The 14,093-nt window shown below is 36.6% G+C and overlaps 1 protein-coding gene across 18 annotated transcripts in view; it reads right to left on the reverse strand.

Moving 5' to 3' along the window:
* Nucleotides 1-14,093, reverse strand: part of LOC109056836 (basement membrane-specific heparan sulfate proteoglycan core protein-like) — a 92,189-nt gene that overhangs the window by 16,205 nt on the left and 61,891 nt on the right. For 12 of the 18 annotated variants that reach the window (XM_042751419.1, XM_042751417.1, XM_042751416.1 and 9 more), the window contains 17 exons: nt 13,406-13,471; nt 12,913-12,996; nt 11,666-11,758; nt 11,487-11,576; nt 11,175-11,405; nt 10,930-11,043; nt 9,959-10,086; nt 9,765-9,851; nt 9,607-9,659; nt 9,082-9,246; nt 8,496-8,606; nt 7,338-7,438; nt 7,003-7,183; nt 4,060-4,119; nt 1,610-1,732; nt 347-496; nt 104-258 (listed from right to left, as the gene is read on the reverse strand). In XM_042751419.1, coding sequence (XP_042607353.1) covers nt 104-258; nt 347-496; nt 1,610-1,732; nt 4,060-4,119; nt 7,003-7,183; nt 7,338-7,438; nt 8,496-8,606; nt 9,082-9,246; nt 9,607-9,659; nt 9,765-9,851; nt 9,959-10,086; nt 10,930-11,043; nt 11,175-11,405; nt 11,487-11,576; nt 11,666-11,758; nt 12,913-12,996; nt 13,406-13,471 — 1,992 coding nt within the window. The remainder of the gene's footprint in view (nt 1-103; nt 259-346; nt 497-1,609; nt 1,733-4,059; nt 4,120-7,002; nt 7,184-7,337; nt 7,439-8,495; nt 8,607-9,081; nt 9,247-9,606; nt 9,660-9,764; nt 9,852-9,958; nt 10,087-10,929; nt 11,044-11,174; nt 11,406-11,486; nt 11,577-11,665; nt 11,759-12,912; nt 12,997-13,405; nt 13,472-14,093) is intronic. The other 6 variants (XM_042751414.1, XM_042751430.1, XM_042751427.1 and 3 more) reach the window with 3 other exon arrangements.

Below are 14,093 nucleotides of genomic sequence, written 5' to 3' on the forward strand. Positions count from 1 at the left end.
AAAGAAAAACTCAAAGTAGGCAAAAACTAGGAAAAATATTACCAATGGCACAACCCTGATTGAGTAACAGGATGAATGACTAAAGGAGAAACTGGTTTCTCACCTGTGGCGGCAGTGAACCACCTCTCTTCTTCCATGTGAGGCCAGGAGTGGGACTGCCAACGGCCCTACAGTACAACCGCAAAGTCTCACCCTCGTGAATTTCCACCCGCTGAGGGCTCACTTGTACACGAGGTAGACCGTGAGGTTGACTTGTACCTGAAACATCAGTTATAAAGTAAAGGAGAACTCACTTGTCAGCATTATGAGCTTGTTACACTGTAAATCTTGAAGTATTCTGGTGTACTTTGAACATGAAGAACTCCTCGGGCTGTGTGCTCGCCATGTGTGTTCAGAGCCTTGCAGATGTACTCGCCCTCATCTGAGCGATCCACAGATGGGATGGTCAGCAGCCCATTACGAATGACAGCTTTTGAACTGATTCGGTTCCCAGGACCTCTGACAAACCCCATATCATAAGACAGAATTCAGGAGTCAGGAAGGAACAGTTGATGTTATTTTGGGAATACCTAACCACACGACCAGACTGAAAACTCAATATCTTCTTCAACAAACAATGCTTTCCATGATTTCAAGGTAGGACATGTTCTTCAATCCACACCCTTGTTGGTCCAGCAACAACATTCTTATCTACCAGTCAGATTTTGAGGACTGGGCAAAGGAATTGAAAAAGTGCCAGGCTTCATCTCAGTTTTTCTGGCCCCCTTGTGAAAAATTAGTGTGCTTAATTGTATTCAGTGAGCTCTTGTAGTGTACTTTAAATCTTAAAAGTATACTTTAAAAAAACTGAACTAAGTGTCTGAAAACATTGCATTCAATATAATCTTAAGTATATTCTTTTAAAGTATATTATTTCCATAAGTATGCTGAACCCTAGTAAAAAAAAAAAAAAAAAAGTAATACATTTAAAATACGTTTATTTCATACTAAATATAGTTTAAGTCTATTAACATATTAACTGACATATTGCTCGAGATTTACAGAAAAAAAAATTCTAATTAAACTTTATTTGGAGTACTAGTTTGTGCACAATGCACATTTCTTAATTTTAAGCCTAAAATGTGTTTTAATGTCACTATTGATGAGGATTGTATGATCTTTGAATAATGTCACTCTTTAAATGCAAGATATTTAAAGTGTACATAAAGTATACTTGCAATAGTTCCGCTTTAGCAAACTTCAGTATATCTTTAGTTGGACTTCAGCACTACTTCTGCAAAATTAAAGTGCATTAAGTACAAAATTAGATGTTCAAAATTAAGTATACCAGTTTAATATTCCAAAAGTGCAATTTCAGGGTATTTTTATTAAGTACATTAATATGAAAATGTATTTGTATTTTCTTAGCATAAAATAAGTGTATTTCAAATACATTTTAGTAGATTTATTTTTCACTAGGGAATTGTACTTCTTTTTCACAAGGTTCTTCTTTTGCAGGAATTTTGCACTGGGTCAACATAAGATCACATGTCCTATAACCAAGTTCTACTTGGCATAGTAACCACAAATGAATATATGAATTTATATTCTCATACATAGCTTGGCTCACCTATCCATTCCACAGCAGGGGTGGGGTTGCCGGTCACTGTGCAGCGGAACTCTGCCCGCTGGCCCTGTTGGACTGTCAGCACAGGTGGATTTATTGTGGCCACCGGCTGGGCCCCTTCAGTAGCTACAGTGAGGTAGAAACCAGTTAATCACAGACAGGAGTAGAGCACTTCAAACTGAAGTACCAGTCATTACAGATAATGCCTATTCAGAACAGACCTTACCCTCTCTCGATGACAGAAGAGGTCAAGAACATTTTCAGTGAAATGAATTTCTCATTCATGGTGTAAATGTCATGCCGATTAATTGATCATGTTTTTTCACATTTATCTTGCTGTGTGGTCTCTATCATAAGCACTAAAAATACAAAAAGGCGAATGGATGGAAAACTGAAAACAGCTCTACATTTGGGAAAGGTCTGTTTGTGAGAGTGTTTATGAAGTGATAGTGGTGTGACAGCATATGCAGCGTGTGTCTAGCTGCCAGAGATGATGGTCAAATCATGTCTCTTGGCAGCCAGCTTGAGGAGATGAGAAGTGGCAGATGGGGCTTGGCAGGGCGAGGCCCTCACTGCTGTCTGTGCCAACTCGGCTGTACGCCGAGCCCTCGATCTATAGGGATTCCAGGGCAACAGAGCAAAAGAAAGCTTTCTTTCACCAACTGGGGTGGACTACTGGTGTGTGAAAGCTCCGGTCTGCTTCTCAGTGACTGAACAGTGCTCATTTAGCTGCCTTGGCATTTAAGCATTACTTTTTCCATGATGGGCTCAACTCCATGAATATAGTTCTTATTTGGTCCATAAAAGTACTTTTTTGTGCATGAGATCTACCTACCCACCCATCTAACTGTCTACACATTTATCCATCCACCCAACCATCTAGCTGTCTAAACCTGTATCTCTCTGTCTATTCACCCAAACATATAGCTGTTTACCCACCAATTTTTTTCTAACTCATCCGTCTACCTGGACACCTCTATCTATATAACCATCAAATATGTCTACGCATCTATCCATTCACCCAAACATCCAGCTCTCTACACATCTATCAATTTAACTATATGTCTACCCACTCATTTTTCAACTTATCCATCTAACCAATCCTCTGTCTACTCATTTATCTATCCACCAATCTACTCATTTATCCATCTATCTACCCACCCATCACTGTCTACCACACCATATACCTTCTGAACTATTCATTTGTCTATCCACCAATCTATTTTCAACTTTTCAATCCACCCAACCATCGGTTTACCCAATCTTCTATGTTTAACCACACTTTTGTCTATACATCTCAACATCTACCCACTACCATCTACTGTACTCTATATAACCACCCATCTATCATCTACATAGCCATTCATTCACCCAACCATCTAACTGTCTACACATCTTTCAACCCAACCACATAACTGTCTACTCACGCCTTTTTCAAATCATCTAACCAATCCTAGCGGTCTACTCATTTATCATATACCCACCCATCTCTGTATACAGCATCTATCCACCCACTCCACCTTATCCATCTACCCAACCATCTATTTAATTACCCAATCTTATCTGCCTACTCATGTTTATCTACCCTCCCTTTTTATCTATACATCTCCATATCTATCTACCCAACCATCTAGCTGTCTACCCACCAATATTTCACCTCATTCATCCATCTATATAATCACCTACTGTATCTATCGGTCTCCATAAATAAATTCTAAAGTGAAACCATCTTTTAAATAGGGTCTATAAAATTTGAGAGAGCCTAGTTCAGTGCACTGGACATGTACGAATGAGTGATGACCATTATAAATGAGGCACAGTATTTGAAGAATAATGGATGATATTTGATTTCTGATATACCTCAACATAGTCTTGCATATCAAAAGCATGATACTGGGCTGATGAAATGTGTAGGGGACCCCTCTCTGTTAGGTAACAAGTGTGATGTTTGGTGGTTTGGTCACATATAACATCATGCACCTTGAAGAACATCGTAAAAAAAAAAAATTAACCTTATCAATCTGATACAGAACTGGTCTTGAGCACCAAAAATATCTGTTACAGATAAATTACTAATAAAATAAGAATCATACAAGACACTTTAGCAACAGAGAGAAGTCCCCAAATGTGTAAGCATGCAGCTTCACGGTTTCAATGGACCCATACAAGTCTTGAAAGCTTAGACATATCAAGTAATGCTTCTGCGTACAACTCAAAAACACATGTACAGTATCTGACCAAAATGTGGTCATAAACAGGTTTAGCATTACAATAATAAATATGTATAAAACTCTGGTGGTCATTTAGGTATTTTTGTAATATTAGCACCATGCTCGTAGTTTGGTTGTACCTTGGCACTACTTGAGATGGTAAAAGCATGCAGGTGTGAAGGTTGCATGCGTGAAAGGAACAGGTCCTTCCAATCCTGGAGGAAGAGAACCATGTGGACTTACGCTTTCTATGTCCTTCAAACATCTCATAGGCTGTGTAAAACATCTGTGACTGAGAAGCCTCTGTGAATGATGGACAGGCAGATACTGTCAAGTGAGTCTCCAGAAGGTTCTTTGAGAGTGGCGCACTGGTGCCTCCTAGCATTTCAATGTGATTTAAAGCATATGCCACTCAACTTAGAGACTTCATGACTTTTGAGCTCCGGATCGAGTGTGCAACAACTTGCATTTCTTTTGTTGCAATGCTGCTGTGAAAATATACTTTAATAGGTGGGGACTAAATTATCTCTAGATAAGTTTAGGCAAGCTTACATTTTATATTTCCATGAAAGTAAATCATGTTTAAACAGGCAGCTTTACAAATGTCTCAGAATGCCTGAGGTTTATCTCATTCACATACTACTTACATCAGTACATGTCAAATTTTAAATCATGTTTACATCAGTACATGTCAAATTTTATATGATGTTGTTATGTATTTTCTTTTTTACCTTTTATATCTGGATTTTGACTGAGATATACAGCACATAAAGCTTATTTGTACAAGGAAGCTTTTCATTGGCTTTTTAGTAAGGCAAATGAAGTTCTTCCCAATAACACAATTATGCTCCAGTATCATTGATTTACAGCACTTGTCATGTTAGATTGTAGTCAATGGTGGAAAAGATCATGAAGAATAGTTGCTGTAAAATGGCAAGCAATAGTTTGCCCCATTGAGAATCAAAGAGGGCATTGAGTTTACCTACTGAAAACTCAATGAACATTTAGAAGACATTTAAAAATGAGTCTAAGGCAAGCACACTGTCTGTGTAATTAAAAGAGGAGTGGAAGAAACAGCACTCAGATGCAATCAAAGCATGCAGGTTAGTATCAAAACACATGTAAAAGCTTTACCTCAATATAATCATTCATATTGTATTTTCTTTGAATACAGCTTGTGATTGAGAAAATTCTATTTTAGGATTTCAGTTTCATTCCACAGAGTGAAGGTGTTTTACCTGTTATTTTAATATTCACCATTTTAACAATAATTTGTACATACATTTCACAGTTTAGACAAATCAAATACAATGGAATCATAATGTAAAAAAAAAATCATATTTTCTCAAGATACAGCACCATTTCAAAATGTACAAAATTAAATATTGTTTTAATTACTAAAATAACTGAATATACCTAACATGCTTGATTGAAAAGAAAATCAAAAGTTATAAAGCACCGTTCTAGTGTAAAACATACGTACTGAAAAAGAAAATAAACAATGAAAAGACACAAATGTGTGAAAAATGTTTGAAAGCTGTTTTAACATACACATGACACCTTAAGAGTCGACATAAACATCATTTCTGTTATAGAACTAACTGTGTTTGTAAATGTAAACCAAAGTTATTTTTTACAGTAGTTTGTAAAACCAGTCAAAAATAAATATGGAATTAAGTTCTAAGCAATAACTACAGTACACATCTCTGTCGGCAACATTTGAAAGGCATTATCTATGAAATGTCTCTGATTACTGCTAAATATAACTGAGTTTACAAAACCTGTAAAGAAACAGTTACATTTGAAAATCTCACTGCCTAAACCACTGGCAGTTTCAAATCCATTTAGATGACCAAAAAGAGAGAAGAAAAAGAAACAATTTGAAATGGAAAATATGACACTCATGGAAAAAGTCAACATTCAAACTACTGCACTATTAATAGCACCATTTTCAAATACAAAATTTAAGAACATTTCCATGACAAAACAGAGGTGGAATCACATCTGGCTTGTGCCTGTAGTCCTTTTGGCTGATGAGTCCCAGCATTTATGACACCTCCCTACCTTATAAACCACCTATCCCCAAAAGACCACCTCAGGAGGGAAATGACAGTAAACATGCCCGGAAAATAAGACACAAATCCCCCACTAGTAAGAAGACTGACACAGAACCACCACCATGACAACACCCAATTACACCCGCAGCTGATTTCACTGACCGCTACTAAGAACTCTATGCATGAATGTAATGCATATTAGACTGAAGGTTAGTAAAATCACTAGGCCTTATTCATTAAACACAAGCAAAACAAATATTGCTGCAAATTTCACATGAATCCATTTTATGTACATTTCATATATTCAATTTAATGTGCTAATTTGTGTAAAATATTTGACAACATTTTTGCACAGTGTCAGTGTGCAAATTTAAATTTCTGTGTAAATCAAAAATTTATATCTGAATCTAATACAACAATTTACATAAAATGGATCTTATGAACAATTTGCACAAAATTTGTGGAGCTCGTTTCATTGTGCAATTGCATAATATTCTGAACCAAAAACCAACTGCTATTAAGGAAATTATTTTATCAAAGGTTTAATTATGATTAAACTGCCGTCAGTCTTCATGGGAGTCTGTTTTGTACACCTGCATTGATATGTGATTCACATAACAAAATTTATGAGAAGTCCTTAATTAAGAGCATTGAAGAACAAATTCTAAGTTTCTAATATTCTTGACCCCAAATCAGCTTTTGCTTAGGATTTTAGCTTGTAACACCATTTGTGAGCATGAAAAAATTATTTCAGGAACTGGATTAGATTTGATTGAAAAATAATTTTCTGAGATTTAGTTATTGAGTACAAAGTTTTGCTTTTCATTCACAAGCTGTATCAATTTGTCTGGTGTAAAGATTTTACACTGGCAACATGAGAAGCCTTTTAAGTTTGTGTAAGTGGGAAAAAAACCTCAGGAAGCAATCAAAAAGCACTTTTTTTGATTAATGCGATAATTAAAACACAAAATGAAGAGTTAGCCATGCCACTGTCCATAAGACAAAGCAGAATTTTGCACAAACAGCACAAAAAATGGGGCAATGAAGAAAAGCAAAGAGACATGCAACTTGAGAAAGACAGAAAACTAAAAGGCAGGGAGGTTTAAATGATGTGGTGCCAATCACAAACCTGGGACATAGAGTGTGGCTGTGCCCTCATCCATGCCAAGCATATTGGAGCCTGTGCAAACATAGGTGCCTGCGTCCTCAGGCTGCACGTTTTGAATGGTCAGAATTCCATTGAAATCCATGGCCCGGTTAGGCAGCTTGCCGTTCCGTATGCGGGTCCAAACCAGGGTGTACGCTGGCAGCTACGAGAGAAGCACATGTCCTCAAATATTTTCACTTACAGTCACGCATACTCACAGCCAAACCCTGCTCTCTCTCTCTCTGTCCCATCTGTTTGGAAGTCAGGGAGGCTAAGATTATGTCTGTGATGGATGTGTGTGCAGATGACATTCATACCTTGCTTTTGGCTGTGCAGATGAAGCTCACTGTAGATCCCACTGCCACACTCTGTAGTTTGGGCTCCTCAATAAAGACTTCAATAGGTTTGGATGGTAAGGCTGGTGAGGGAAATGCAGTGTGTCAATCGAGAAAGAAAAATGTTTTTGAACCTTGACCAGTGTGTCCCAAAAAAAGGCAAAATTAATTAATATAAATACATTTAAATTACTGTATATATTATTCTAAAATAAAATATAAAGACTAAAGACTTTTATTTGTCACATACATGGTTATATGGAGAGCATATGACCAGCAGTGAAATGTAAGTATTACAAATATAAAAATGTAAAGAATTTAGTTTGAGAACACTAAATGACTCAATATCATCAAATGTATTGAACACCTCACATTATCCAAATTCACAAATAAATTGTTTAAAGTGCCCCTATTATGGATTTTTGAAAATTACCTTTCGTGCAGTATGTAACACAGCTCTAATTGAATGAAAACATCCTGCAAAGTGCACTGTGTATAAAGTTATTGTCTCTCAAAAGAAAGAGTCGACTCTGAATCATTGAAACGAGTCGTTTTTAAAACGAATCCCAAGCTGTTTCATGTTGAGTCAACATGAAACATTAGCATATTGCCCACCCACTTATTGGTCTTTTCGCTTTGGTCTATATGAAAATGCAAATTCATTCTTTGCCACTAGGTGCCGCTTTTGGAGCGGTTAAAAAAGCGGTTTTCCCAGTAACGCCGTACAAAGCAGCACTGTGCTCACAAACGCTGCTTTATCAGGCATGATAAAATGAAAATGAGACCAATCACCACAAATTAGAGTCACGCAAAGGAGGGGTTTGGAAAAATAAATCGTTGAGCAAGTAAGGTAAAAATAAATGCATGTTATAAGACAATGAAAGTGCTTTTTGACCTTGCATGCATGCCAACCTGTTGTTGGGGACTCCCAAAACCAAAATATGAACCTTTCATTACCCATAATAGGGGCACTTTTTGTTCTACAGTAAATGCATCTTGAGGGTAAAACAAAAGCAACCTTTAAAAACTTAATTAATGTCATAAATTTAATCAGTATACAGTGAAAGATTAGAATAATATGCATATTGTGTTTTTATGGTAAAAACAAAACAAAACAAAACAAAAAAAAGAACACCTTACTTGTAACAACAATTTCTGCTTTGCTTCTATTGGAGCTGCGCTGGTCTCGGCAGGTGCAGATGTAGATGCCAGCATCACTGGGCTGCACACTGGGAAAATGCAACTCCTCTCCTGCAATGTGGTATGAAACGATTTCCCATGCTTATGAACTCGCACTATCACTTGTGCTGTTATATATGCTAAAAAAGTTCTGAACTTTATCTTCAAAGTCACCTGCAAAAAGCTATCACAACGTTTCCAGCATTGATAATAAAAGGTATTTATTGATCTCAGAATGATTTCTTAATGATCATGTGACACTGAAGACTGGCTGCTGAAAATTCTAAATTGCCATCACAGAAATAAATTACATTTGAAAACTGATTTAAATAGAGGAAGTTATTTTAAATTGTAAAAATACTTCTGTTTTTATTGTATTTTGGGCTTGGTTGCAATATACTATAATACTTGCTTCCCCACAAAATAGATATGCTATATGAAGCATTTAATTCTATTTTTGGTGCTTGCTTTTTACAGAAGATTCATTTGTGACATCTTGAGAGATCCTGTAGTCATCTGAACATGCTTGTAGGAATGTGGGCAGTACCTTGTCTGCGTCTCTCTGCTGTGCTGGAGATTGGGCGTCCATCCTCACGGGACCAGTGGAAATAGTGCGGTGGATATCCAGACACCTGGCACCTGAGAGTGACTGGAAGCCCCTGCACCACCTGAACCCTTTCTGGATACACCTTCACCACTAGAGACGCAGCAACTGATGACAGACAAACACACTCTACTAGAATCTGTCCAACAGAAATGCTGTTTCACAAAATGCAGGGGGACAAAAATGTGCCTCAACCATTTGTGTAGAGACCCCATTAAAGCAATTGAAGATCTGATACAGGAAAATGGGGGCATCCCTTTTTTTTTTTACTGACAATCATTCATAATTTGCTAATGGTTTCCAAAGTGGTATTGTGGGTATGTGTGTGTTCATATGCATAATTTATTAAACATGCATAGTCAGCTTTTATGAGCTCACTAGCATATAAATGCCATTGACTTCAGCTGAAAATCACAAACCTCCAATTTTGATTTGAGTTATTAAAAGTAATAGTAAATGAACAGATACCACTACGGCAGGGGATTCTCGCTTGTGGATTTCCGACATATCCAGACGCACAGCTATGGAGAAAGAGGAGTATCACATTAAACATTTTAGTGATAATAATTGCATCTAAACACGCCTTACTGAATTCCATCGTAACAGCACAAGAAGCGTGAGCATACCGTTCACAATACTGGCCGGTGTAGCCGGGCTGACAGGCAGTGCACTGGTAGCCTCCGTTACCCAGACTTTCACAGGTACGAGAGAATCTGCAAATAAAATGACTATTAAAAACCTTGCTGCAAGAGAGGCAGATATTGTGAAAGCAGGAGCTGGCAGGGTCAGGTAAGGTTTACAGGGGTAGGTTCAGACTAACTGGTTGTCGGGGTCAGTGCCGGGGCAGGCACACGCTTGGCAGTCCTCAGGGGTTCCAGCAGTTGGATCTCCAAAGAAACCGTCAGCACACTGTTCACACAGCTCACCCTTGGTGTTGTGTTGGCAGTTCTAAGGATCAAAAAGATATCACACGTGGCATGGATTACTTTTAGAAGTGTGAGTAAAGGCAATATATATTTAAATACTGATTTTATTTTTGATTTTCTGATATTTATTCAATTTATAATATAAATTTTTCGATAATTTTGAATGAAATGCAACTATATTATTTTGTTTCTCTCTTCCATCTACCATTGACACTTTAACTCTAGCACTCTGTTCTATTCTTATTTTATCTACTTGCTTTCTTTTTATTATATATATATATATATATACACACACACACACATTTGCATGACATTCAGTTTGTTAAAAATATTGTTTCCATGACTAAATACATGTTAAAAAATCATTATATGTAAGTTTATTTCATTTTTGTGTTTTTTTATTGTATTATATATTATACAGAAATACATCGGTACTTTATACTGTACTGCTTAAGTTGAGTAAAGGATTTATTTCCTTAACATGCAATGCAATAATATTATTTTGTTTACATATTTTTTCAACTTGTGAGTAAAAGCAACAGTGATTTATGTATCTATTTATGATGCAATTAATATTATTTTAAATATTTATAGTATATAACACTTTTTAGATGCAGTGTAACTATTATATTATCGTAATATATTATTATCAGATTAAATAACTATTTCATTTATTTATTTACTTATTTTATAAAATCATTTCCATACATATTGTATTATTTATTATACAGACATATATTTGGTATACTGTACTGTTCATACTGACTAAGAGAGAGCAAAACTCTTATATGAATGGGATTGTGTTACTGCGTTAAAGCATTCTGGAACACACTTCTGTTAAAGAGCTGCTGGTAAAGCTTCATACCGTGCAGATGCCAGTCTCTGGGTGACAGGAGTCCGAGTGGCTGTTACAGTCACATGGCTCACAGTGGCCAAGGTACAAGCCTCCTCCTGTGCGAGTGTATCCAGAAGCGCAGTCCTACAGAACACAGAGACAACGAACACATGTCTGGATTGAGTAATACTGTCATCATCATCACTCTAACATGGAAGCAAGCCATTACTACGATTCATCCAGTTGGTCAGAGAGCAAAGCTGCATTGTTCCTACCTGGCAGGACAGACCACGGTAACCAGGAGGACACTGGCACTGCTCCACCTCCAAAGCCTGTGCCAGGCCAGTGTACTCGGGCACAGCGATATCCATGCGGACCCCTGAAATACTGGATGAGCGCATCTCTGTGTGATACGAGGCACGGATCAAGATGTCATCGAGGTCTGCGAGCACCATCATCAGGTGTTCCCGGGTTGCCGGCATGCCATCGGGACGCTGCCAGTGTTCCTACAAACAAAAAATCATCCATGTCATGCTAAACCGTATGTCTTGCCGTATGAATGAAGTAATGGATGAATGGGTTCTCACCTCTCTGAAAATGATCTCAAAGTCCTGTGACTCTCGGGCTCCATGCCCTCTTCTCCATGGTTGGCGTGCCACCAGCGTGATGTCATTACCCTGTAGAAATAGTGACGAACAATAGTGGTCAAACCTTAAAAGAAAACCATTATATATAACATACACACAACATCTGCTATCAAACTCACAATAATCTGAACATCAGCATCTTCTATTGGAGAACCTCGGGGTCCTGGCACATAGGAGATGGTATATTTCAGCTTTCCACCATATGCGCCAACCTACATAAGGATCAAAAACATTTAATCACAAAAAGCATTGATATAAAATTTAGCATGAGAAAAGTTTGACATTTTTATATGCTACAAACAAAAAAAACTGCTGATAAAATCTGCACAAAACCCAAAATGATAATTAAATAAAGCTACTGCTGCTGTTTATTGTTTTAAAAAGAGGCATAAAATAAAGAAAAGTAATTGCCAGATTGCTTTTCATAGTGGTTTTATTTTTGACTTTTTCGTTTAGGGCTTTTATGTGGTTGAACAAAAATAAAATCAAAATGTATACAAAACAAAACAAACTACAAAAATATGCCCTAACCAGCCACAAATGCAACAAGTGACAGGACAAGTGAAATCGCATTGGTCTAAAATCCTGCTGAACATATATGTGAACATTAAAATTTAAATATATTTTATATATAGCGGTTTCTTGCTGATGTTTTCTTAAACAAAGGCAACATTTACAAAATATATTTACAATATATATAAATATAAGGGCTGTCAAACTATTAATCGCAATTAATCGTATCCAAAATAAAAGTTTTTGTTTACATAATATATGTGTGTACTGTGTGTATTTATTATGTATATATTAAGATACAACAAATACAATATATAATGAAAATATTTACATGCATTTACATGAATATATTTATATATTTTATATTACATATAAACATATTTCATAAACAAACATATTTTTCTGAAATATATACATGCATGCGTGTGTATTTAAATATACACATAATAAATATACACAGTACACACATATTATGTAAACAAAAACTTTTATTTTGTATGTGATTGATCGTTTGACAGCACTAATATATATATATATATATATATATATATATATATATACACACTGTATATATACACACACACTCTACGGTTAGCAAAACATCATTAAACAAATCAACACCTCAGATATGGACCTCTACAGCAGCACTTTGTCCTGTCAGCACCACAGTATTAAGCGCTCTAGACATGACGTGATTACACCAGGTTGATTTGTTTAGATTAATAAGTGATGTTTTGGCTTGCCCATCTATCCCACCCTTGGCTCAGGTAGTGATTCAGTAATGTCTAAGGTGGATCAGACAACCTGGGGGGTGATCAGCAGTGGGCAGGCCTGAACCCATCCATGTGTTTACCTTATCCCCTTTGAACTGCTCCGGGAGCTGCCAGAAGAGCACGTCATCTGGGTGCAAGCTGAAACCATTGTAGACCAAAACATACTGGAGCACAGGCGGAAGGAAACATGTAAAAGTGTGGATGAAGGAGAGACAGAGAAAAGTAGCAGATAAGCAAAGCAGAGAGGAAAGTTTGAGAGAAAAGAAATCTATTCCCGTCAGTCACTGACTAACTGCAACTTCAACAACTTCATAAAAATTCTTACAATAAAATATGGTAGTTAGAAATAAGAAGAGTTGGGAATTGAGAATTTGGTTTACTATTTTTTAAGTCTATTCAAGCTATACCTAAAGGGAAACATTTCTGATTATTTTCAATGTTAAAAACAATTGTGCTGCTTAATATTGTTTTTGGGAACTTAGATTTTTTTTTTAACTTAACTTAGAATGTGACCTCTTTAAGTTTCATTTTTGGTTTTCCTAGTGATTACCAAGTGGATTCACTGGTGACTACCTTGTTAGAAGGGCCAGGCCGTGGACCTCTAGGGAGAGCAACAGTGTTTTTTCCCTGTCGCACCTGCTGATAAGACCAACATCCAAAACAAATCAAACAACATATCTTTGTTATCACAAGAAAATGTTTACTAGTGTAAACTAAGAAAGTGCTAAGCTACTAGCTACTGCATGAATGACAAGTAAAGTAACTTTTTTTTAATGTGTGTTTGTTGCATTTCAAGGTGATAATTCATCCAAAAATTAAAATTGTCACCTTCCTTTCATCCCAAACCTATATGACTTTCATCTTTTGAACACAAAAGAAGATCTGTCGGGGAATTAAAGTTTTTCTTTGTCCTTACTAGGGTTTTGCCAATAGATGATAGTATCGTGTATCGACGATAGTCAGAGATATCGTTTGTGACTGATGCTTTTGACGATAGCATAATGATTGTTACTATTATTATCTGGCTAACATTATTAGGCTTATTTGTTCCGTAATTTCTGCGTTTTACAGTGTCACCAATCACATTTGTTTTCGATGAGTTTATGAATGCACTGGCCAATCAGAGGCGTTCAGATGAGTCATCGCTGAAACACCAGTGTTTTGTTGTTGAGTGCGCACTCACTGACTGAATTCTGCTCGCTCATGAATTCTCTCATCATAAACAACAATGTGCAGATATACGTGCAATGTAAGCATAAGA

Source organism: Cyprinus carpio, chromosome B23 (assembly GCF_018340385.1).
Source record: "Cyprinus carpio isolate SPL01 chromosome B23, ASM1834038v1, whole genome shotgun sequence".
Classification (NCBI taxonomy): domain Eukaryota; kingdom Metazoa; phylum Chordata; class Actinopteri; order Cypriniformes; family Cyprinidae; genus Cyprinus; species Cyprinus carpio.